Here is a 26,800-nt window from a genome sequence, read left to right on the forward strand (position 1 = left end):
ACGCAGAGTCAGGGTATATGCAACAGTTTGGGCCGCCTGGTTCGTTGCGAACTAATTTGCCAGAATTTTACGTAAYTATGACATAACATTGAAGGTTGTGCAATGTAACAGGAATATTTAGACTTATGGATGCCACCCGTTAGATAAAATAYGGAACGGTTCCGTATTTCACTGAAAGAATAAACGTTTTATTTTTGAAATTATAGTTTCCGGAGTTGACCATATTAATGACCTAAGGCTCGTATTTCTGTGTGTTATTATGTTATAATTAAGTCTATGATTTGATATTTGATAGAGCAGTCTGACTGAGCGGTGATAGGCAGCAGCAGGCTCGTAAGCATTCATTCAAACAGCACTTTCGTGCGTTTATGACTTCAAGCCTATCAACTCCCGAGGTTAGGCTGGTGTAACCGATGTGAAATGGCTAGCTAGTTAGCGGCGTGCGCGCTAATAGCGTTTCAAACGTCACTCGCTCTGAGACTTGTAGTAGTTGTTCTCCTTGCTCTGCAAGAGCCGCGGCTTTTGTGGAGYGATGGGTAACGATGCTTCAAGGGTGGCTGTTGTCGATGTGTTCCTTGTTCGAGCCCAGGTAGGGGCGAGGAGAGGGACGGAAGCTATACTGTTACACTGGCAATACTAAAGTGCCTATAAGAACATCCAATAGTCAATATGAAATACAAATGGTTTAGAGAGAAATAGTCCTATAATTCCGATAATAACCTCAACCTAAAGCTTCTTACCTGGGAATATTGAAGACTCATGTTAAAAGGAACCACCAGCTTTCATATGTTCTCATGTTCTGAGCAAGGAACTTAAATGTTAGCTTTTTTACATGGCACATATTGCACTTTTACTTCTCCAACACTTTGTTTTTGCATTATTTAAACCAAATTGAACATGTTTCATTATTTATTTGAGGCTAAATTGATTTGATTGATGTATTATATTAAGTTAAAATAAGTGTTCATTCAGTATTGTTGTAATTGTCATTATTACAAATAAATTTAAATAAATTAAATTAAAACATCGTCCGATTAATCGGTATCAGCTTTTTTGGTCCTCCAATAATCGGTATCGGTATCGGCGTTGAAAAATCATAATCGGTCGATCTCTAATATGCACTACCCTAGTAGCGCCTTATGGGCGGATGCCGAGCTGTTTCCATACCAGGCGGTGCTCTCGATGATGCAGCTGTAGAACGTTTTGAGGATCTGGGGACCCATGCCCAATATTTTCAGTCTCCTGATGGGGAAAAGGTGTTGTCGTGCCCTCTTCGCAACTGTATTGGTCTGTTTGGACCATGATCGTTTGTTGGTGATGTGTTGTCCTGGCACCACACTGCCAGGTCTCTGACCTCCCTATAGGCTCTCATCGTTGTGTGCCATGACCACTTCATGGCTAACAACGTGAGTGCTACGGGGCGGTAGTCATTTAGGTAGGTTACTTTTGCATTCTTGGGCACAGGGACTATAGTGGTCTGCTTGAAACATGTAGGTATTACAGACTTGGTCAGGGAGAGGTTGAAAATGTCAGTGTAGACACTTGCCAGTTGGTCCACGCATGCTTTGAGTACACGTCCTGGTAATCCGTCTGGCCCCGCAGCCTTGTGACTGTTGACCTGTTTTAAAGGTCTTGCTCACATCAGCTACGAAGAGCGTGATCACACAGTCGTCCGGAACAGCTGGTGCTCTCATCTCATGCATGCTTCAGTGTTGCTTGCCTCGAAGCGAGCATAAAAGGCATTTAGCTCGTCTGATAGGCTTGCATCGCTGGGTAGCTCGTGGCAGGGTTTCTCTTTAGTCCGTAATAGTTTGCAAGCCCTGCCACATCCGACAAGCGTCAGAACCGGTGTAGTAGGATTCAATCTTAGTCCTGCATTGATGCTTTGCCTGTTTGATGGTTCGTCTAAGGGAATAGCTGGATTTCTTATAAGCGTCCGGAGTGGTGTCCCACTCCTTGAAAGCGGCAGCTCTAGCCTTTTTAGCTCAGTGCAGATGTTGCCTGTAATCCATGGCTTCTGGTTGGGATATGTACGTACTGTCACTGTGGGGGATGACGTTGTCGATGCACTTATTGATGAAGCCGGTGACTGAGGTGGTATACTCCTCAATGCCTTTTGATGAGTTCCGGAACATATTGCAGTCTGTGCTAGAAAAACAGTCCTGTAGCGTAGCATCCGCGTCATCTGAGCGGTTTCCTCCCTCCCCGGCAAATGAGTTAGGAAGTGCGCCTATATCTTTGTAGTGAATGGGTGTATTGATACACCATCCAAAGTGTAATTTAATAACTTCACAAGGCTCAGAGATATTCAATGTCTTGTCTACCGATAGGTGTACTTTTTTGTGAGGCGTTGGAAAACCTGGTCTTTGTGGTTGAATCTGTGTTTGAAATTCACTGCTGGACTGAGGTACCTTAAAATGATCTGTATGTGTGAGGTACAGAGATGAGGTAATCATAAAGTTACGTTAAACACTATTACTGCACACCGAGTGAGTCCATGCAACTTATGTGTCTTGTTAAGCAAATGTTTTATCCTGAACTTATTTAGGCTTGCCATAACAAAGTGGTTGAATACTTGACTCAAGACAGACTTTGGTGATTAATCTGCTGCTCTCTCCGTTCCACTCCTCCATTCCATCCCTCTCTCACAATCACAGCAGTAATGTCCTGGGATTTGGTTCCCTGCCTTTTTTATCCAGCAGCTTTATCTCATGGTTGCTAGTTTCCCTAACGAGCCACATGGTTAAAGGAGATGGGTTCCTCGTGACTCACTCCCCTAAATCTCATTACCTCATTAGGAAGAGCACTGTGCTGTAGTGGAAGAGGCAAACAGCAGACAAGCAGTTCTTCCATGTGTTATGTGGGCCCTTCCTTCCTGTGGACTCTGATTGGAGGCTTATCTAGTACTCAGCAGGAACATACCACAACTCTGCTTTCATGTCCTGTTCTTCTGCCATGCTGTGCTTGTGGATGACAATAGCTTTGTTATTGATGTCGTTTTTTTTTTTACTCGTGTTTCTGTATTACCTACAGACATTCATCACTTACTAACTAGATCAATGGTTTGGGTTGGACAGATGATGCAGGTTGATGTCATGAGTGTTTACTCCACACACAGCCACACCCTCATATTGTACAGAGTTTCATATTAGTCAGCGGCTCACCCAGTAGGGTCTGTGGTACTATGACCTCTTCACCACTAAGCCTGTTGATGTTCACTTCTCATTGAAAGAGGAAGGGAAGATGGAAGACATTGATGGCCTAGGAGACCCATAGAGAGAGAGCGAAAGGTCCTGCATTCTGAGTGACAGGCCGATGCTCTTTTTCTCTCCTGAAGACTCAGATCGTTGCGTGCAGAGCTGCTGCCAACATCAACATGGCCCAAGCATCTGAGTGTTTGGCTTTGGGGCTGCAGTCCAGAGGGCTATGGCCTTCAGTCTTGGGAGATAAACTTCAAAGCACAGCATTTGCCCCCTCACATCCCTGCCTCTCCACCTCCAATGACCGCTCTGGGCTCAACACTGCCAAAGGGCACATAGGCTACCTGTAGACGTGTGTGCGCTTCTTCACTCATCGAGAACCACTGGGAGAAAGAGAATGATGTGGAAGAGTGAACCTTATGAGACCTACGTCATGGAAGGACATCCTTCCTGAAATACCCCTACAGCTGCCACAGATTAGCTTTTCTCTATGCTAAAATATTTCTGTGGTTGAACGTATCCATGCTCTCATCCAGAGCTCTGTTATGTATTGAAAAGTTAACCACATTTCATATGTATTCTAATTGATGTTATTGAAGTCGGTCCTTGTGTTTTTCTTTGGGCAGAATTACCCAGTTTTAAAGATGTTTTGCCTCAGAGCGTTGTCCAATGCGCCAAAGGTTATATGGAAGGTGATGATATATCAACTGACATATATACTGTACATTGCAGTGTTGTAGATTCATGGTAGTATCAGTTTAACTGGAGGAATTCACGCCATTATCCCATCTAAAGGGAGTGAAACCACAAAGAATAACACACTGCCTCATCTACGACAGGCAGTCGCACGCACACACACACTGGAGATGGTTGCTGTGGCAGTTGAGCTACAGAGATGGAAACAGTAATGCGCTGCAAATCAAATGTTATTTGTCACATGCTTCGTAAACAACAGATGTAGATTAACAGGGACATGCTTGCTTCCGGGTCTTTTTACAACAATGCAGAGTTAAAGATAAAAAATAGAATTGGTGACACGAGGAATAAATACAGTGAATAACAATAACCAGTAAAAATGACATGGATCGCGGGTTAGTGATCGCTGATCTGGGGCCGATTGCACCAGTTGGTTGTAAGTGGGTCGTATCTCTACGTTCGACATGCTCTACGTGGACGTAAAGATTATACCTGTTGCATCACCTGGGCGTAAGCCCTTCTATGAGCTGTGCCTGGGCGTCAGCCCTTCTATGAGCTGTGCCTGGTGGTAGCAGAGCGGCGTCAGCCTTCTATGACTGTGCCTGGGCGTCAGCCCTTCTATGAGCTGTGCCTGGGCGTAAGCCCTTCTATGAGCTGTGCCTGGGCGTCAGCCCTTCTATGAGCTTGCCTGGCGTAAGCCCTTCTATGAGCTGTGCCTGGGCGTCTCAGCCCCTCTATGAGCTGTGCCTGGGCGTCAGCCTTTCATGAGCTATGCCTGGGCGTAAGCCTTCTATGAGCTGTGCCTGGGCGTCAGCCCTTCTATGAGCTATGCCTGGGCATAAGCCCTTCTATGAGCTATGCCTGGGCGTAAGCCCTTCTATGAGCTATGCCTGGGCATAGACTCTACGCCTGGTCGGGAGGCGGGACTATGCTATTCTTTTTGTACATACCAGAAAGAACAATCTATATTTCTAAAGGATGTGAGTCTCGTGTTCATATTTCACAGCCTCCGGCTTTTCGAGTTGCCTATGCGCGAGTCAATAGCAAAATAATACACTTGATTTATGCTACATTACAGCATGCAAAATGTGTCTGATCGGATATTAGAAAACTAATAGATGAGCTGCCACTCCACTTTTATAATAACTCATATCTCATTTACATAAGTATTCACACCCCTGAGTCAATGTCAGAATCACCTTTGGCAGCGATTTCAGCTGAGAGTCTTTCTGGGTAAATCTTTAAGAGCTTTACACACCTGGGTTGTACAATATTTGCCCATTTATTCTTTAAAAAGTTCTTCAAACTTGCTGTTCAAATTTTGTTGATCATTGCTAGACAACCATTTTCAGGTGTTGCCATAGATTTTCAAGTAGATTTAAGTCAAAACTGGAACTCGGCCACTCAGGAATATTCACTTTCTTCTTGGTAAGCAACTCCAGTGTCGTTTTAGTCTTGTTTTAGGTTATTGTCCTGCTGAAAGGAGAATTATCCTGAACCAGGTTTTCCTCTAGGATTGTGCCTGTGCTTAGCTCCATTCAATTTATTTTTTATCCTGAAGAAAAGTCCCCGGTTCTTGACGATTACAAGCATACCCATAACATGATGCAGACACCACTTTGCGTGAAAATATGGGATTGGACCCGTAATATGTTTGGGGTAAATCCAATGCAACACACTTTGTATTTAGGACAAAAAAGTAAATGGCTTTGCCACATTTTCTTCAGTATGACTTAAATAAAGGTACTTTTTTTTTTTTTTTTTTTTTAACTAGGCATGTCAGTTAAGAACAAATTCTTAGTTACAATGACGGCCTACCCCGGTCAAACCCGGACGACGCTGGGCCAATTGTGCAACGCTCTATGGGACTCCCAATTACGGCCGGTTGTGGTTCAACCTGGATTCAAACCAGGGAATGTAGTGTTGCCTCTTGCACTGAGATGCAGTGCCTTAGACCGCTGTGCCACTCGGGAGCCCCATGCCTTGTTGCAATATTTTCATTCTGTACAGGCTTCCTTTTCACTCTGTCAATTAGGTTTGTAACTACAATGTTGTTGATCCATCCTCAGTTTTCTCCTATCACAGCCATTAAACTGTAACTGTCTTGAAGTCAGCGTTGGCCTCATGGTGAAATCCCTGAGCGGTTTCCTTCCTCTCCGGCAACTGTCTTCTTTTTTATTTTTTATTATTCCCATCTAAAGAAGGTTTTCTTCTTTGCGAGGTTTTGTGAGTCCATGCAACGTATTATGTGACTTGTTAAGAACATTTTTACTCCTGAACTTATTTAGGCTTGCCATAACAAAGGGGTTAAATACTTATTGACTCAAGACATTTCATGTTTTTTTTTTTATTCATTTGTAAAAATAAAATAAAAATAAAAAATAAAAAAAAACACTACCCCATAGTGTCAAAGTGGAGGTGTGTGTGTTTAAGCCAGTGACAAAACATCTCAATTGAGCCCATTTTAAATTCAGGCTGTAACACAACAAAATGTGGAAAAAGTCAAGGTGTGAATACTTACTGAAGGCACTATAGCCTAGGCTACTACGCGAGTGAGGAGCAAAATAATCCACTTGTTTATACTAGGCTACCTTAGACTACATAACATGCTAGCAAAAGGTTCTGATAATGCTGTTAGATGAGCAAACTAGACTAGATTATCATTATGAACACTGACCTCAATTTGACTAACATTTTCCCAGCCTAATTATAATCAAATATCCAAACAGACATTCCGGTAAACAAAAATCTTGACGATTGATTTATAAAGACTATTCCCCACGCTTGTCATAAAACAGCGCGATAATATTGTCCCAATGATAAGGGGCTGAAATTATAGTTGACCACACGGCTATTGCTTTAAAGTATTGAAAACAGTTCAATGACTTTGGGAGTTTCAGTAAGCAACAATATGATAAATGCCTTCAATAGCATTAGCCTACTTTATCCAATAACTTCATCATTCAGTGATATTCATTCCACAGTAATTATTGATTGATTGATCCATCAAGGTATGGTTAAGAAAACAACATGCATGCATAGTGGGTGGGCTTTGAAGTGATGGGACATGCCTCGCAAAGTTTAAAACTGCCACGAGAACAGTAACAGCCTAGTAATGGGTGCTGCCTAGCAACCACCATTATGAAGCATCAAATCTCGTGCATTGCTTAATCATTGCTTACGCTGGATTTAGCTACGACTAGTCTTTTTGGTTGGTGCAGCAGGTGTAAATTCTGATCCCAAAGTTGGACGTAGATACACCTGACCTAGCATTTTAAGACTTTTTATTTATAATTTTTTTTACACCCAACTGGTGTCTGGCCCCTGGTGTCCAAAAGCTATTTTCAGTCATAACAAATGATGGTGGAGACGGTGTTAAAAATATTTTTCAGCATAAAAAAAACACATATTTGARAATTATTCCGGAGTCCATAAAGCATCTGCTATCCACTGCAGCACCATCTTCCAATCAACGTAACTGTTGAGACAAGCCAATCTAAAGGGAGGGTGGAGTTTCTGTCTTGTTCAGACTTCCTTCCTCAGAGCAATCAAATGGGTGGAGGTCCTGTCTGTGTCATCTGCTGCTTGAATTGGCTGTGATTAATCAACTAACTGGCTCAAAGCCACAAACTGTCCTCTGATCGCTCTCCTCTGATCGCGCTCTCTCGATCTCTCGCGCTTTCTCTCTCTCTGAGATAATTCCACATGTATAAACACAGCTTGCAGGTCAAATGTAGATCACAGCCAAGCCTTAATATGAGCAAAATGGGTTTATCTGGAGGTAGATGGTGTAATTGTGATGGATCCAGATTGAGACCATTTTAAAATCCAGTTATGAGTATGACGTAGGTTTGTGTAAAACTCCTTGATTGAGAAATTCTCAAATTGTGGCAATTTGTGTAATTCCAGTCCATATACTAACCCTGTTGTACTGTTCTTCTTTCTTCCAGGTGTCCTTCAACGTGAGTGTGGACGCTAGGAGCTGCCCCGCCCCTGGCACCCAGCAGAGATTCACCATCAAACCTGTGGGCTTCAAGGATCGTCTGGAGGTGTCAGTGGACTACCGCTGTGACTGTGGCTGCACCGACTGGACCCAGGCTAACAGTAGCCGCTGCAGCTCCATCGGACAGTACACCTGTGGTACCTGCCGCTGTGACCCGGGCTACCTGGGTGCCCGCTGTGAGTGCCAGGAGGGCGAGGCTGGCAGCAAGTACCTGAGCGCCTGTAGAGAGGAGGAGGGGAAGCAGATCTGTGGTGGGAGAGGGGAGTGCAGCTGTAACCAGTGCCTCTGCTACGAGTCAGAGTTCGGGAAGATCTACGGGACCTTCTGCGAGTGTGACGACTTCTCCTGCGCCCGACACAAGGGCATCCTCTGCTCAGGTAGGTGTGCAAAGAGAAGGGAGCACTGCCGCTACTTCGCTCTCCAAATTGCTGGATCTCCTCTCTACTTCTGCATGTGTACAACATAAATGATTCAGACATACACAGTAGTGCTTCGTACAGTACCTGATACATGTGCAGAAACACTAGAGTCCTAGATGTGTCGCTATTGAGGGTGTGTCTAAGTTGGCTTGTGCTGTCATGTTGATGCTAAGAGATGCATTCAATTMATGTTTATTGATCTACAAGGCTGTACGATAGTAGTGAGCAGGTGGGATGTTGTTTCCAGGGTCTGTTCCCACATCACTCTGGTCTGTGTTTATTAGGCAGGTTGGCATTTATTGAGATGACTCATGTACTGGAGGCAGCTCTGCAGAGTGGTCACTAGCTGGCACTACCAAAAAGTCATATTGATTTTAAACCTAACCTTTACCACACTGCTAACCCTAATGCCTAACCTTAAATGAAGACTAAAAAGCTAGTGTTTTTTCATGAATTTTTATTGCCAATTTGTACTTTGCAGCATGCCCGTGTAGTGGAAACCACTTAGTTCTTTCTGCCTCCAATGCAAGACTCATGACAATAAACGTCAACCTGCATTTATTAGAGGAAAAGCAGCCTGTTCGTGGTGCAGCGTTGAACACAGCCCTGCAGGTCTGCTACTATTTTGTGTGTGTGAAAGGGTACTTTTTGTGTGTGTTAATACTAAACCATACATGTTCGGGGTGTTTTTTTTATGATAAATGTCTCTTGATTCTGAATTTCTTCTTCGGGAAAGGTAAAGTGCTCAGGAACAGCTGCTGGGAGCTAGTTCGTTGTGCAGTTCATGTTTTACTATCTCTAGCTGAGCTGTGTTCTCTGGGTGCTTTGGGACCCTGGAGAGTTGGGGTGGCTGTGTGCAGGATTCAGGAATGAATTCTAGAACCAGACCACCAATATTTTTTCTCCCCAACTATTCATGTGCTCTATTGATTAAATGTGCATGTGCTGATGTTGACCACAAATCCTGTTTTCTCCTGCCTGAGGGTCTTGCTTGCTTTGAAGCCCATGCCCTAGTTTTCTCTCACACTGTCCTGGGCAGCAGGCAGGGTTGCTAGCTGGGAGCAACTTAGTGACATACTAAACAGGCTGTCCTATTGGATTCCCAGAACATCGGGTCCAGTCCAAGTAGCCTCTGTGCGTTTTGGGTCGAGACCTGCTGGATGTTGGCCAAGGGCCCCTGGCTCATCCCCAAGCTAACRGCTGTTCCACCAAACCACAGAGGGAGCTTTGTAACAGAGGCCCTGCTCAGTGCCTTGTGTATTGCCAAATACAATGCATGGGTCTATACTCAGTTAAAATGCCTTGTTTCGTTTAGTCAGCAGGACCAAGCAGTGGACAAACACAAAATGGACCATTTGTTTGTCGGTTGGTCGGACCATGAGTAGGSCCTTAGGGTAGGATGATAACTGGAAGGGGTGGGGTAGTAATTAAATCTTAACAGTCCAGTATGCTCTGTGGCCCCCCACATTCTCTCTCTCACACACACACGTGCGCGCACACACACCTCCTCGCTGTGCATGGTTGGCTCAGTCTATAATGAGTTCCTAATGAATCTGAATGAATGTCCTCTCTCCCACACTTCTCTGGCACTGTTACTTAATCGTGTAATAAACAGTGTTGTAAAATAATTCTGTATACCACCATTGGTCCCCTAAACCCACTAATGGTTATGGGGAGGTTCAGACTCTGTACAGAGTCCCATTCTCCTCCTGTTACATGCCATGTATACAGTATTGTGCAATAGGTTAGATTGGTTACGCTGTGATGATAGCAGCTCATTTGCTCTGTGTTGTGCTAGGAAGAGAAGCTGGTTTGGATTGAACTGCAGGATCCAGACTGATTAACTGCCGGAAGGCATTGGTCATTATTAAAGAGGAAATAAATTGGTGCGTTGTCCTTGGGTGGGTTCTCATTTCTAGCTCAAAGCATTTAAAATCTCCCAGCCTTTTCATGATAACCGCATTGTCTGCAAGAAATCTTGAAGTTTATCTTGTTGTTTTGATACGCTTGTTTTGAATCAAAGCACTGTATCTACTCACGACCACTCATGCTGTAAAAACAGTCCAGTTCAAAGTGAATGGCACAGATCCATATATAGTAATAGCATATTTGCATATAGTCCTACTGCAGCTCTGATTGGTTATGGCACACCGGTCTGTGTAGAGTACGGGCCGGCCTGAGTTGTGCCTGTCAATGCAATAGAATCCTACTCCGATGCGCTCTGCCTACAACAATCTCTTGCATAGTTAGTTTTGCATACTAAGTCTTGCTTAGACCACAAGCATTTCGCTATACCCGCAATAACATCTTCTAAATTTGTGTATGCAACCAATAAAACTTGATTTAGTAGGTTGCTTTGAAAGTGACTAATATTGCATTGATTCGATTACAATTGCCACAGTAAAGGAAAATATTGATAGTGTTAACTAACGGGGAAAACTCTAGAAAGTTGTGTGAAGTTCAATCTCGTGCTTCTCTGGGTTCTCTGATATTTCTTCTGCGCGGCAGTGTATTAGCCAGACCTACATGAAGCTGAGGGGGTCAGGGGTTAGGCTAGAGACAAGTGTAGCAGCCAGGCCTACATGAGGCTGAGGGGCTCAGGGGTTAGGCTAGAGACCAGTGTAGCAGCCAGGCCTACATGAGGCTGAGGGGGTCAGGGATAAGGCTAGAGACCAGTGTAGCAGCCAGGCCTACATGAGGCCTGAGGGGGTCAGGGTAGGCTAGAGACCAGTGTAGCAGCCAGGCTACATGAGGCTGAGGGGTCAGGGTGGGCTAGAGACCAGTGTAGCAGCCAGGCCTACATGAGGCTGAGGGGGTCAGGGATAAGGCTAGAGACCAGTGTAGCAGCCAGGCCTAATGAGGCTGAGGGGTCAGGGATAAGGCTAGAGACCAGTGTAGCAGCCAGCCTACATGAGGCTGAGGGGGTCAGGGTTGGCTAGAGCCAGTGTAAGGCAGCCAGGCCTACATGAGGCTGAGGGGGTCAGGGATAAGGCTAGAGACCAGTGTAGCAGCCAGGCCTACATGAGGCTGAGGGGGTCAGGGGTTAGGCTAGGGACCAGTGTAGCAGCCAGGCCTACAGGAAGCGGCTCCTTCTTACTAGGGCCTTGACTCTTTTCCTTCTCCTTGATGCTTCCCTCCGTCTAATCTGATTACTGTGTCACGGCCAAAATGCACACCAGACCAGGAACCAAGAATATTGGTTCCTGCTTACTCACTAAAAGACAGCTGTGGAGAGAGACAAGAGTGGGTCCCACTCTTCTTGTAAATAGAGCTCTGAGGTTATATCGTAGTACTACTACAGTACACAATCATTCTTTTTTTTTACTGCAGTTATAAATACACAGATATTTGACTGTGCCAACCTGTACCGTCCTCTCTGTGTTTCTGGAATGTAGCTATGTCATTGAGCTTTTACCAACACTATTTCACTACCTACTGTTTTTGAGTATGTTGTTTCCTTCTGCTCTTTGGAGGAAAGGAATCTCTTCCTAGACTCCTTCTTTGATAGCTTTAGCAGCCATGCTCTTGTTTGCCCTGGCCCTCTGAGTAGAGTGAGGAGGACCGATAGATGGAAGCCAGGCACGCTCCACACCCAGCTGTTGCTGTTGTCATGTCTGTGCTGCCTGGTGCTGTGGTGATATAATATAGCACCAAGCCAAACCTCCCATAGAGCCTAACCGCCTACAGTCTGGTTTTTCTGGCCAGTGACTGTCAGTGTGGCTGTGTCATCAGCTGTACATGCCTGAACCAATTACACCCACATCGAACCCATGATTCAATCAACTGGTGTATTTAATGTAGTTGGCAATAGGTCAATACAATATTGGAAATATCCACTATAATAGTAATTTATCCCACAAAATGGCCAAACTGCTAATAATAAAGCTCAGACATAGAGGTTAGCTATTCAYAGCTTAATTTGAAGTTGATAGTTAGAAATAGTTTGAGAGACTGATGTGTTTTTAGATAGAGGGAATATTCACTATTGATATACGGAACTAATGGTGCCTAGAGGTTATGTGGTTGTTTCTGGACAGGGCTGATTGTGTGATACTGAGCTTACAGTCAAAGAACCTCTTGTGGCTGTGCAAGGGCAACCCTGTTCTTGTGAAACTAAGACGGTGGCCTGTAGAATGAAGGTCAGGGGCATTAATCAGTCTCTGAAGTTAGTAGATCTGGCAGGGGCAAGGATAGGGGAGGAGTGGTGTCAGTAACCTCCCACAAGGGCCACGCTGTGTGCATGTGTTTGGTCTGCTGACCTGTGCTCAGACTCTCTGTATTCTCATACATTCGTAACCTCAGTGTCTTCTGCAAGGCCAGACTCTCTGCCCTAAGGCCTGTGCTGAGTCTCTGTCAGGATATCTGGAGGATTAAGTAGGTGTAGATAGATGGGTACTGTATGGATAGAATTAGTCTTTGTATCACTTACAGTAAAGTATGAAAGGGTGATTACCAGGGTGTGAGAGAGTTAAAATATGTTCATAGAGGCAACAGTAAACTTTCTTTCTTTGCGTCTTTCTGTGTACGCATGGATCAGCTAAGTCTGTGTGTGAAAGCCATTGGCTGCCTTTGACAAGGCCTGTCTCAGTAAACCTAGACGCTGTAGTCTTCTGCTCTGTCACATCTACAGCAGGTTCTCAGTAACAATCTAACTGCTCAATAGCACCAAATGCCAGGAATAGCTTGGCTTCGTTTCCAGACCGCAAACCCTTTCTCTCCATAAATCGGCAGCCTCGGATTCTTGTAGAAGCTGTGTAGAGATGGAGGACAAACAGTAAATGGGAACATGTGTTTATTAATGTGTGTGTGCCTGGCACGACTGTGACTTTGCCTTATTGAAATGAAAGCATTTAGCGGGCTTCCAATCTCTCTCTGACATGATTGACCTATTTTGCAAAATAGTTAGCGTAGACTGTAACTAGTCCTGTGTTTGCAAAACATCTGGCAAATCCAAGCACTTTGGTTTTATTGCTTGATGGTCAAAATGTTGTGGAGCCGTCCTATATCCTACAGCTTCTTCTATTCTCCTCCTCAGCTCTTTAATTTATAGACACCGCTAATAGAAAATGCATTTTTAGATTGCGGTACTGCTGTCTGGCCTAMTCTGATTGTATGAAAGGCCTGCAGCGATAGCTGGAACATGGACAAGTTGAAACAAAGCTAATACCGGTACTCAAGATGTCCCAATAACATCATGATTTGTAGCTCCTGCTACTACCTACTGTAGCACCTACTCACTGCCCAGTAGTAGTCTGATTTCACTCAATCACTTTGATATTTTTGACTGGAACATAGTTTGAACAGGATCTCAGGTTCTACAAGGCTGAAGCAGCAGTTCATTAAACATTTTGGCACAGCTGTGGAGTCGGTTAGTGTTTTTATTTGTAGTTCGTTGAACACACAGCAATTAGTAGTCAAACTATTCTGGGTTAATGCTTGGCAGACAGCCCAGCATGTAAACTCACTACGGAGCTCAGCAGTGCGCATTGAGCAGAAATGTGCCTATCATATGAGCATGCGTGCGTGTGCATCATTCCGTGTGTGTTTGGATTTTGTCCCTCACCCCATATCTCCCTCTCCCTTGCTAGACGGAAGCTAGCTCTACGGCACCTAGGTTCCTACTGCTGCTCAGTAGGCTAGTAGCCCCCTGACCCAAAGCAAACACAGGATGACACCTCAACCCCCCTCAAACCTGACTGAGCCTGACCATGATAAAGAGCCAGGATTGTCCTTCCTCCACTCTCTCCTCTAACTAATAAATACTATACAAGACTCTCTTCCTTCCCATGCCTGCTCTGTTTGGGGCCTCTTGCCCCATAGAACTACTTCAGATACAAGGATTCCCTCCCCGTGTAGTAAAGAACCTATTCCCCTCAAAGCACTACAGGTGTTGCTGCTGGAATCCTACAGCTCTCTCAGCACCATCTTGATGTATTTGATGAGTGGTACGCCGAGGCTGCGTCCCACATAGCCCCCTTTTCTTTTTATATTGCACTATTTTTGACCAGGGCCCATTAGGCTCTGGTCAAAAGAAGTGCACTGTACTATATAGGAAATAGGGTGCTATGTGGGATGCACCCTGAAACATGCATACTGCTGGGCTTCCAGAGGAGAGACACTGAAATATTTAGTGAAATATGCAGAGAACACGTGACACAGAAAATGGGGTCAGATCTCATCTCAGAGCTTCTCTTTTGTCCAATGTACTTCTGTAGTGGTGAGAGGGTTAAACTCTGCTCCCCAGGACCTCTCTGTACACATTAACCACTGTGGCCCACAGGGCATGTTCTTCCATGTTTTCCATCATGTCAAGGATCTGAGGTTACAGGACAGGCAGGAAGCAGAATAGTGTAGTTTCTGGAATCCACACCACACTCCCCTTCTCTAGATATATCTAATTATATTACAATGGCTGCAACTGACTTCACCTCTTTGTCGATACATGTATGCAGCTGTGATTACCATGGCTACCAAAGGTCATTGTTATTCATGCTACTCCTACTGTACATTATATGTGTGGAGCTCTGGGCAGGTTGCCAATAACTCTCTTACATTACTCATWCCAYGTGTATATACTGTATTTTATACCGTCTATTGCACCTTGCCTATGCCGCTCGGCCATCTCTCATCCGTATGTACATATTCTCATTCACCCCTTTAGATTTGTGTGTATTAGGTAGTTGTTGGGAAATTGTTAGAATACTTGTTAGATTTGTGATTATTAGGTAGTTGTTGGGGAATTGTTAGATATTACTGCGCTGTTGGAACTAGAAGCACAAGCATTTTGCAACACTCGCATTAATGTCTGCTAACCAAGTCTATGTGACAAATAAAATTTGATTTGATAACTTGAAATAAGTGTGCATATGTCATCTGATGGATTTGCATCAAGCTCCTAGTTGCTTGTTGTCGACTTCAGGTTAGGATTGGCCCTTTGTTAGGGAAGGAATTCTCTCTTATGGCGTGTCACTTGAAGGTGTAATTTGCACCACAGTTTAATAACAATCCCTTAACGGCAGATTAAAGCATTTGCACCTGAGCAAAGTGAGTGACTTTATGTTCACCCCAAACGTCAGGTGGGAAGAGTTAACAGTATTTGCTTTTTATTTTGTTGGCTCAACACATGTTTTAAAAACGTTTTCTGAACTCTTCTGTCTTTATGACGTGGCTGTATTCTGGGTGGTGCCTGGAGCCTTCCAGAACTCCATACAGTCAGGTTGGAACAAGACTTTAATTGCTTGGAGGAAGATAACAAGCCACAGCTGTATAAATGGTGGTTACTGTTGGAGGTCTATGGCACCGGGGGTCAGAGTGCTATATAAAGGAAATAAATGGAGGAAGGGGAAAGGAAAGCCTTCTTCCAGGCTCTGAGCTGTGGAGTGGACTACTGAGAGGAGACTACTTTCCAATTTACACTGTCAGTGTTTACTCTCAGAGAGAGAGAGAGGAGGGGGAGAGCAGGCCTGTAGATTTGTGATAGATGGATGGATTCATGTGCCTGTTTTTTTTCTCCCTCAAGTGAGTACCAGACCTACTCGGTTCAAATAGTATTAGAAATATTTCAAATACTTTGAACATATATTTGAACCTACTTTGCGTGCAAGATGGACACGGTTTTCTCCAAAAATACTATTTGAATCCCACCAGATCTGATGAGTACGGTCGGTGCCACTCTCCATGGTGTCTGTCTGTCTGAGCTCTGAGGCGTCTGGCTGGGCTGTATACAGTAAATCTCTCTCTCTCTGCTGGTCTTGGCAGCCTCTACCTCTGACTCTGATCACAGACACAACGCTCCCGGCATCACTGCTCCTCCTCCAGAATAGAATCCTGTCTAACACAGAAGCGCATTCGGTGCATGCCGAGATGTTGTACATTCCCATTCATGATCCTCCTGTGTTGCGGTAAAAGGGGATCTGGGACCTGAGAGGCAATTAGCTCATTATTTTGACCTATGACTATTGTTCTGTTCATGTTAGAGGAAGTCCCATCACTCCCATGTGTTTCCTGCTGAATGAATATATTGTAGTGTAAAGGTCAGCACAGGCTTCTGAGGAGGGAAAGAAATATGCTGCCTTAGCATGTCAAACACACACACTGGAGTGTGTCAAATGCCTACTCAATAACATGAACACCATGTTGCCAGCACCCGTAAATGATAGAGACAGCCAGGTTATAGACCTGTGAAACTGTTCACGGTTTACTTCATGTGTTCTAACTATAGAATCAAATCCATCAATATGGTTCTAACCCTGCCAGGTGTGTGTGTGTATGATAATCATAAGGTTGCAAAGCTGTACTTGTCCTTTGGTGTTTTCTTTATTAGCTTTTGGTCCCAGTGTTATTAGAGTATTCATAGGGTTGTGGGTGGTGACCAGTTCAAAGGCCTAAACATTATTTTCATGCCCTGTAACTGCTGTTGTCTGGTGACTGGTACAGTAGGCATGTGATGTTTGTCATCTGTGCTGACTCGGGACAAAACAGTCAATGCCAGTAGTTATTTAAAATGCAACCATCCCTCTACTGTGTGTGTGTGTGTGTGTGTGTTTCTAGCGTTTTAAGAGCTCTTTGTACTGGTTGTTTCACAGTTGAGGTTTGTCAATGGTCTGGTCTGCACTGTATCAAATATTGTTTTCACTGACACAGGATATTTCAAAGTAGTGTTATTATAAATCATATGAAATCCTCTGCACACAAAACTAAGCATAGCTTCAATTAAATGTAGAGTCATCTGATGTAGCCGTAGTGACTATAGTTATTTGAATACGTCTCCTACCCCACACATCTTACAGAAGTTTGACTGTATTTTCTTTATTGCTGATGACGACCCAAGCTTGACTCAGCATACAAGCGGCAGCTTGTCTTGGCCTGCCTGCATGCTTAACAACACACTTCTCTGTTGAGAACTGTGTTACTGTTGTCCTCCGATGGAGAAGAGAGGCACAGACGGGCCAGTTGTTGTGATACTGTCTTGAAGGAGAAGAAATTGTCATGTCTAATAACTCCTATTGTGCTGAAGGAACATCAGAGCAGACTAAAATACAGAACAATACATTAACTCATAMAGAATGGCACCCACATCAGAGCAGACTAAAATACAGAACAATACATTAACTCATACAGAWTGGCAYCCACATCAGAGCAGACTAAAATACAGAACAATACATTAACTCATACAGAATGGCACCCACATCAGAGCGGACTAAAAATAATATGTTGGAGCTCAGTGGGCAGCATATGGGAACAGTTTGGGAGGCAGGCCCTAGCTAGAGAAAAGGGGTGAATTGAGCCAACTGTGTGGTAAGGAACAGTCCTCCACTAGACTAGTGTGTCACATCTGGGTCCATACTCCACGGTGCCCTTGGTGCCCTTGGTAACTGAGAAACCTAGAACCATATATACAGTTGAAGTGGGAAGTTTACATACACTTAGGTTGGAGTCATTAAAACTCGTTTTTCAACCACTCCACACATTTCTTGTTAACAAACTATAGTTTTGGCAAGTCGGTTAGGAAATCTACTTTGTGCATGACACAAGTAATTTTTTCAACAATTGTTTACAGACAGATTATTTCACTTATAATTCACCGTATCACAATTCCAGTGGGTCAGAAGTTTACATACACTAAGTTGACTGTGGCTTTTTAAGTTGACTGGAAAATTCCAGAAAATGTCATGGCTTTAGAAGCTTCTGATTGACTCAAATGATGTCAATTAGCCTATTGGAGCTGTACCTGTGGATGTATTTCAAGGCCTACCTTCAAACTCAGTGCCTCTGCTCTGTCTCTTATACACATCTAGATGTGTATAAGAGACAGCCATGGGACCACGCAGCCGTCATACCACTCAGAAAGGAGACGCGTTCTGTGTCCTAGAGATGAACGTACTTTGGTGCGAAAAGTGCAAATCAATCCCAGAACAACAGCMAAGGACCTTGTAAAGATACTGGAGGAAACGGGTACAAAAGTATCTGTATCCACAGTAAAACGAGGCCTATATCGACCTGAAAGTCCGCTCAGCAAGGAAGAAGCGACTGCTCCAAACCGCCATAAAAAAAAAGCCAGACTACGGTTTGCAACTGCACATGGGGACAAAGATCGTACTTTTTGGAGAAATGTCCTCTGGTCTAATGAAACAAAAATAGAACTGTTTGGCCATAATGACCATCGTTATGTTTGGAGGAAAAAAGAGGATGCTTGCAAGCCGAAGAACACCATCCAAACCGTGAAGCACGGGGGTGGCAGCATCATGTTGTGGGGGTGCTTTGCTGCAGGAGGGACTGGTGCACTTCACAAAATAGATGGCATCATAAGGAAGGGAAATTATGTGGATATATTGAAGCAACATCTCAAGACATCAGTCAGGAACTTAAAGCTTGGTCGCAAATGGGTCTTCCATATGGACAATGACCCCAAGCATACTTCCAAAGTTGTGGCAAAATGGCTTAAGGACAACAAAGTCAAGGTATTGGAGTTGCCATCACAAAGCCCTGACCTTAATCCCATAGAAAATGTGTGGGCAGAACTGAAAAAGCGTGTGCGAGCAAGGAGGCCTACAAACCTGACTGTTACACCAGCTCTGTCAGGAGGAATGGGACAAAATGTCAAACTTATTCTTGGAAACTTGTGGAAGGCTACCCAAAACGTTTGACCCAAGTTAAACAATTTAAAGGCAATGCTACCAAATGCTAATTGAGTGTATGTAAACTTATGACCCACTGGGAATGTGATGAAATAAATAAAATCTGAAATMAAGAATTGTCTCCTATTATTCTGACATKACACATTCTTCAAATAAAGTGGTGATCCTAACTGACCTAAGACAGGGAATTTTTACTAAGATTAAATGTCAGGAATTGTGAAAAACTGAGTTTAAATGTATTTGGCTAAGGTGTATGTAAACTTCAGACTTCAACTGTAGCTCCTTCCTGGGCCCTTGACTAGGGATATATTAGGCCTTGGTAACATTTGAACCTCTGTTTCTGCGAGGATCATCGGTCCAACTCGGCAGTGCCTCTGCTTCTCCTCTGGTTTGTGTTTATCTGTTGAACCGTTGTCCTATGTTCTGGATGTTGAGAGTAGCACAGATGTTGTGCTGTTGACAGCGCCTGGCTGACCCTCTCTTTTTCACACACACACACACACACACACACACACACACACTCTCCTTACAGTGCCTGGCTTAGAGGAGCATGGCAGAGCACTATGGGTCTGACTGTCACAGACACACACACTACTGCCCTCCCTCTCACTGACAGAAAGCATTAGCTTCTCCCAGGCCCAGCCAGGCTCTTCTGTGTTAAACTAGGCCATAGCAGCACTCTGGCTCACTCACTCACAGTCCTACCATACATAACACGTTCCTCTCAACTCGGCCGGCGTTTTCCTCTGTCTACAAGTCACACCGTCAAAATTCTACTTCTCTATCTCACACGGCTGTCAGTGTCTACGTTCACTCTTATTCTGTGATGTTTTAGCTGTTCCACCTCATAGGACACGGCAAGGCGGATTTGCCCTTCCTCAAAACAGTTAATAAAATGTGGTATTTCCCTATGCTAAAACTGTATTAATGACCATTCCCCCACTGCAAAGGTAGCATTTTTTCTCCCAATGTAGCAGCAACAAATATGAGCAGCGCTGACCTTGAGGTGTTGGGAGTCAGGAGGGAGGCCCCGTGTGTCTCTGACTGTAGTCTATGGCGCTGCTGCCCGCCTGTTCCACTGCTGCCCGCCTGTTCTGCTGCTGACTGCCTGCTCCACTGCCTGCCTGCCCTTCTCTACAGAGGACATGCGGATTAGCAGCTGATAATGCCTCATTCAGACCAGGTTTTTCAGGAAAATGGTATTACCTCTTGGTCTTTTGACTTCTGATTGAAGGCCTGGGGTCGTAGCATAGACCCCACTCTACGAAATATCTTAGTAATGTCACTATAAACCCCCAAAATATGCTGAGTTTTTAAAAAAGTTTATCATTTTTAATGAATGAACTTTGGGATTGAAATGTATTGTGTGAATATCAAATCTCAGCAAAGTTTGCTTCACTGAAGTGGAAGAGCTCCTGCTGATCTGTTTACAGAGGCCTCTGTCACATTATTGACACTTTCCAGAGCTTAGAGTCTCTCTCTCTCCCCCCTGTAGTTTTTGTTGTTTTCTCCCCCCATTGTGAAACCATCTCTGTACTCTTTGGCAGCGTGCTAACCATCTGGGAATGCGGTGCTCTGTTGTTGTGATGTGATGGGGAATTGGGAATGTCTCTACATTGGAGCCGCTTAGCAGCTGTGCTCTGACTTCTTCTCTCTGTTGGGTTTGGATGGTGCGTTTGTACAGCAGCCAGAAACTCAACGCCTGCATTTGTACAAAATAAGTTCCAATCTCCTCAAAGACTTGTGTACAGGCAGATTGTTTGTTTGCGTCTCCACAACAGGGTCCTTTATAAATTAACCATGCAAAACAAATGGTGGAACCACAAACCACCATAGCATAACCCTGGACTGAGGTCAAACAGACCAAATACATGCTGGGATTGGAACGTTGTTTACCTTTTTGTTCTACTTTGATATTGGACAACAAAATGAGTCACTTACTCCATCTGAAGCCAGGTCTTTGGACTGTAGAGACCAGCTCTTTGTACTCTGCGACTGCGACACATATAACCTCTTTTGAAAACATAATTAAGCCGTGTGGTTATGGTGATATTGTTCTGCTTTCAAAGGGATCATTTTGAGGCAGTAGACTTCCCAAGCAAAGGGAGTGGCCCAGTGTAATAATGGATGCCTGTAGCTCTTTGAAATCGGGTTTCAAACCTACGACAGTAGTTCTCACTTTGTCTTTCAATCTTCTAAAATAGGATAGCATGATTGACTCTGACTCCACCTGTACTTTACAGACGTTTTGAAGAGGGATGAATGTAGCCTATTACTAATTCTCTTACTGTACATCAAGATGCTCCACCATAAGGGGCTCCCGAGTGGCGCTGCGGTCTAAGGCACTGCAGCTCAGTGCTAGGGGCGTCACTACAGACCCTGGTTCGACCCCCGGGCTGTATCACAACCCGGCTGTGATCGGGGGTCCCATAGGGTGGCGCACAATTGGCCCAGTGTCGTCCGGGTTATGGGAGGGTTTGGCCAGGGTAGGCCGTCATGGTAAAATAAGAATTTTGTTCTTAACTGACTTGCCTGTTTAAATAAAGGTTATATAAAAAAAATATCCATGACAAGGCCTTTTCCCATATCTAGAAAAGAGATTATAAAGAAGTTTAAAGATGGAATCCGCATTAGGGTAAACAGCAGCACGGTCCGGCCCAGCACCTTTGTTATTGTTTTTGTTTTGAGGACAAAACGGAGGTGAGGTGCGTGGAGCAGGGTGGTCAAAAAGATTCCAGTACATCATCTGCTGTTCTATTGCGTGTTCGATGATGTCAGAGGGGATAAACACAGTATTCGCTGTTTGCGCGTCTTTGTTGTTGTAATATCCCAAACGAACTGACCGTTTAAGGATTCCAGCTTTAAACAGGCGCCTATGACTCCAGTATACAGTATGTCTTTATAGCTTTAGTCTGGGACACTGTGGAATGCAGCAAGGTCCATTCTTTACATCTCATTCTCCATCTCGGCTCCATCAATTAGCCATACCACTCGAGCGCAGCAGGGCCCAGCTTCCATCCTTACCTATTGGCTTATTTAATAAAATAATACTTGCTTCCTCTCCTCAATCTCTCACCATCTCAGCCCTAGCATGAATCAGCCCTTCCACCCTGGGCCGAGGTTTGACATCATCCAAATGTTTTCTTTTCCCCATCAGTGACTACCTATCCTCATTCCTCACATCACTGTGCTCAACTGAGAGAAGGAACTTCAGAAAGTGTGTTTCCTACTGCTACACCGGAGTCACTGTCTGTGTGACTATCAGCATGGGAAGATTCTAGTATCCCTGTGTGGCCATGGCAACTCCAGATAGGGGATGTGTAATCTTGGTTTGAGTTTTTTAGGGTCCTTCTACAGAGCAGGAAGCCAAGACAGAGTTGTTGTGAAAAGACTGCACAAATAATAGTTTGTGTGTGGTTGCGTTCTGTGTGGATAGTATATGCACTCTGTTTCGTTTTAAACCCATAGAAATGACTGTTGTCAAGTCAATGACGTCATGTATGCTTTCTATTGACACGAGCAACAACACATTTGTGTGTCATCAACATGGGACTCGTGTTGTGCAGTCCATGTAGTGTTTTTGCTTTTAACAGATGTTTAAAACCTTTCTACTCTTCAGTGGTAGGGCTTAACATTTTAGTGACCCATTTTGTTTTTAAAGCTGTACTTTTTTTCATTAAAATACTATTTTGGTCCATATGAGCAACAGAATCAAAAGCAGTAGAGAGCTACAGTTGCCGCTTTCAACCAGCCCCAGGCTCACAGCAGTTCTAAGTAAGTTGAATGATTCCTTCTCTTCCTGTTGTGTTTTTCTCTCTCGATCTGTCTGTGTGTCTGTCTGTGTGTTGTGAGAAGGACAGAGGGCAGTGAGTCAGCAGGAGTTTAGACAGTCTCAGGCAACAGGAAATACTGTATTTGGGAACACAGCAGTTGGTCCAGACTTCAGTAATAACTCGGTATGGGAAACATTGTTTATTTTGGAGCCTCTTATGAAGCGGCCTGCATAAACTTTACATTTCTCTCATTTGTTTTACAGTTGAATCTCTCCACTCTATCGCACTTCCAAATCCATAGGCCAAAAGTGCATCGACCATTCTCTAACTAACCCACACTTACCTGCCTCTCTAACACTTCTTAGGTTCCCTATTATCCTGCTCTGAAGTCAGCCAATCAGCCAACCTTATACTCAACACATTGAAACCCTATACTTCACCTATATATCACCTTATATTCCAGGCCTATATTTTCAGTGCTAACCCTGAGGGAGGGAGGCAGCAACACACTCAGCCCAACCTGCCACTTCAGTTGTTTGAATGACTTTCTCTCTCTCTCTGGGGCTTGGTAGATCTGCACTCCCACACGTGTGATTTGGTTGCTTTGACTTGGCTTAGTGCCCTGGACTGAGCTAAGCTGGGCTTTGGCTGTGAAAGGGATAGATGACACATTGGTTGGTCCTTTTCTGCCTGTATCTCGCTTGTTGTTCTCTGTCAGAAAGAGAGCTGTTCTTTAGCCAGAATGGCAGTGATGCGAGATGTGCATTAACTTGACTCAGTGACCTGAATCCTGACAGAGGAGAGAGAGACGGTAGGGGGGGGAGGGCGAGAGTGAGAGCTTGCAGAGCTGGGAGGAATGGCCTCTGCAGCAGCATGCCAAGCTTTGTCTGACTGGGATGAAGTGGCTCGGGTTCTCCCCTCATTATGGCTCGGTTCTTCCCTCATTATGGCTCGGGTTTATCTGAGGACAAGCCTGCATCCCCAAGTCTGCATCCTGATGGGCCCTCGTCAAAAGTAGTGAACTAAATAGGGAATATGGTGCCATTTGTGACACAGCCTCTGTTTGATCTCTCTGCCTGGCGTGCTGGCCTGGATGTCAGGATGACCAAGTCATTAGAGGGGAAAAGATAAGCAAAATATAAACTGCTGAATAACAACAATAGTACAAGGCTACGATGATTAACAGCACCAGACCAGTACCCATGCATTATGCCAAATGCACATCTGTTTCAGGGTGTGAGTGGAATTAGGTGACGATTATGGAATGGGTGCTAGTTACGTACAGTTGGGTATTTTTATAATGTATTGCTACATTACCCGTATGCTTTCTCAGTGAACTCTGTCTGCAGCTAGATAAAGAGCATGTCTGTTGGTGACCCATTTCCAATGGAGAATCGGACCCATAGAGTTTTAGATGTACTGTAGCCCTATCTGATTGTATGCCCATAGTAACCAACCAAATGATGTGAAGGGTCATTCAGGGATAAGGATTATTAGTAGGGCTGTGTGACCATGATGATGAGTCCACACCAGTACTGACCTTCAATCAGAAGAGAAATTGTCTAGATGCTATCAGAGGAAATACTTGTACTGCTTTGAGTCCATTTTACACCAGCTGACATTAAACCAGCTCTACTGATCCTCATCGACATGTTCTAGGCTTTCTGCCTCCTCACTCTGTTATTTAAAAACACTCTTTCTCTCACAGACAAACACATACGCACGCACACACACACACATCAACAGCATCCTCCCGGATACCCTGGACCCACTCCAATTTGCATACCGGCCCAACAGATCCACAGATGACGCAATCTCAATCACACTCCACACTGCCCTTTCCCACCTGGACAAAAGGAACACCTATGTGAGAATGCTCTTCATTGACTTTAGCTCAGCATACAACACCATAGTGCCCACAAAGCTCATCACCCTGGGACTAAACACCTCCCCCTGCAACTGGTACTGGACTTCCTGAGGGGCCGCCTCCAGGTGGTGAGGGTAAGCAACAAGTCTGCCATGCTGATCCTCAACCCTGGGGCCCCTCAGGGGTGTGTGCTTAGTCCCTTCCTGTACTCCCGGTTCACCCACGACTGCGTGGCTAAACACGACTCCAACACCATCATTAMGTTTGCTGACGACACAACAGTGGTAGGCCTGATCACAGACAATCATGAGACAGCCTATAGGGAGGAGGTCAGAGACCTGGTAGTGTGGTGCCAGGAAACAACCTCTCCCCCAATGTGAGCAAGACAAAGGAGCCGATCGCGGGTTACAGGAAACGGCGGGTCCAACAGGCCCCCGTTAACCTTTCTAGCGCAGGCGATCCACTAGCGACTCACCTCGACAACATCCGGTGAAATTGCAGAGCGCGAAATTCAAACTACAGAAATATWAATATTTAACATTCATGAAAATACATGTGTAATACATCAAAATAAAGCTTAACTTCTTGTTAATCCAGCCGCTGTGTCAGATTTCATAAAGGCTTTACGGCGAAAGCACACCATGCGATTATCTGAGGACAGCGCCCCGCATACAAAACCATGAAAAACATTTTTCAACCAGGCAGGTGCGACACGAAAGTCAGAAATAGCGATATAATAAATGCCTTACCTTTGAAGATCTAATTCTGTTGGCACTCAAAGGTCCCAGTTACATCACAAATGGTCCTTTTTGTTCGATAAAGTCCTTATTTATATCCGTAAAAACTCAGTTTAGCTGGCGAGCTTCAATCAATAATCCACCGGTTTCCCTCCTTCAAAATGCATACAAAATGAATCCCAAACGTTACCAATAAACTTATCCAAAAAAGTCAAACAATGTTTATAATCAAACCTTAGGTACCCTAATACGTAAATAAACGATACAATTTAAGACGGAGAATAGTATGTTCATTACCGGAGATAAATAACAAAGAACGCACTTTCCTTCACGCGCATGGAAACACTACAGCCAAAATGGGAGCCACTTAGAAAAACTACAACTCCTAGCAAATTCTTCGAAAAACCAGCCTGAAACTCTTTCTAAAGACTGTAGACATCTAGTGGAAGCCCTAGGAACTGCAATCTGGGAGGTTTTCGCCTTATAATGAAAGTGACAGCCACTGACAACAGTGGTAGGCTGAATTTTTGGGTGGGGGGGATTTCGGGGTTTCGCCTGCCATATCAGTTCTGTTATACTCACAGACCATTATTTTAACAGTTTTAGAAACKGAGTGTTTTCTATCCAAATCTACCAATTATATGCATATCCTAGCTTCTGGGCCTGAGTAACAGGCAGTTTACTTTGGGCACGCTTTTCATCCGGACGTCAAAATACTGCCCCCTAGCCCAAAGAGGTTAACATCGATGGGGCTGTAGTGGAGCGGGTTGAGAGTTGAAAGATCCTTTATGTACACATCACCAACAAACTAACATGGTCAAGCACACCAAGACAGTCATGAAGAGGGCACAACAACAGCTTTTCCCTCTCAGGAGACTGAAAAGATTTGGCATGGGTCCCCAGATCCTCAAAAAGTTCTACAGCTGCACCATCGAGAGCATCCTGACCGGTTGCATCACCGCCTGGTATGGCAACTGCTCGGCGTCTGACCGTAAGGCGCTGCAGAGGGTAGTGCGTACGACCCAGTACATCACTGGGTCAAGCTTCCTGCCATCCAGGACCTACAGTTGAAGTCGGAAGTTTACATTCACCTTAGCCAAATACATTTAAACTCAGTTTTTCACAATTCCTGACATTTAATCTTAGGAGAAATTCCCTGTCTTAGGTCAGTTAGGATCACCACTTTATTTTAAGAATGTGAAATGTCAGAATAATAGTAGAGAGAATAATTTATTTCAGATGTAATTTCTTTCATCACATTCCCAGTGGGTCAGAAGTTTACATACACTCAATTAGTATTTGGTAGCATTGCCTTTAAATTATTTAACTTGGGTCAAACATTTCAGGTAGCCTTCCACAAGCTTCCCACAATAAGTTGGGTGAATTTTGTCCCATTCCTCCTGACAGAGCTGGTGTAACTGAGTCAGGTTTGTAGGCCTCCTTGCTCACAAACACTTTTTCAGTTCTG

General features: G+C 44.3%; 1 protein-coding gene across 1 annotated transcript in view; it reads left to right on the top strand.

Annotated features, from left to right (window-relative positions):
• Nucleotides 1-26,800, top strand: part of itgb5 (integrin, beta 5) — a 68,225-nt gene that overhangs the window by 26,652 nt on the left and 14,773 nt on the right. Inside the window, exon 10 of the mRNA XM_024006355.2 lies at nt 7,847-8,276. Within this exon, the coding sequence (XP_023862123.1) occupies nt 7,847-8,276 (430 nt within the window). The remainder of the gene's footprint in view (nt 1-7,846; nt 8,277-26,800) is intronic.

The sequence above is a fragment of the Salvelinus sp. IW2-2015 genome, linkage group LG2 (genome assembly GCF_002910315.2).
Source record: "Salvelinus sp. IW2-2015 linkage group LG2, ASM291031v2, whole genome shotgun sequence".
Classification (NCBI taxonomy): Eukaryota; Metazoa; Chordata; class Actinopteri; order Salmoniformes; family Salmonidae; genus Salvelinus; species Salvelinus sp. IW2-2015.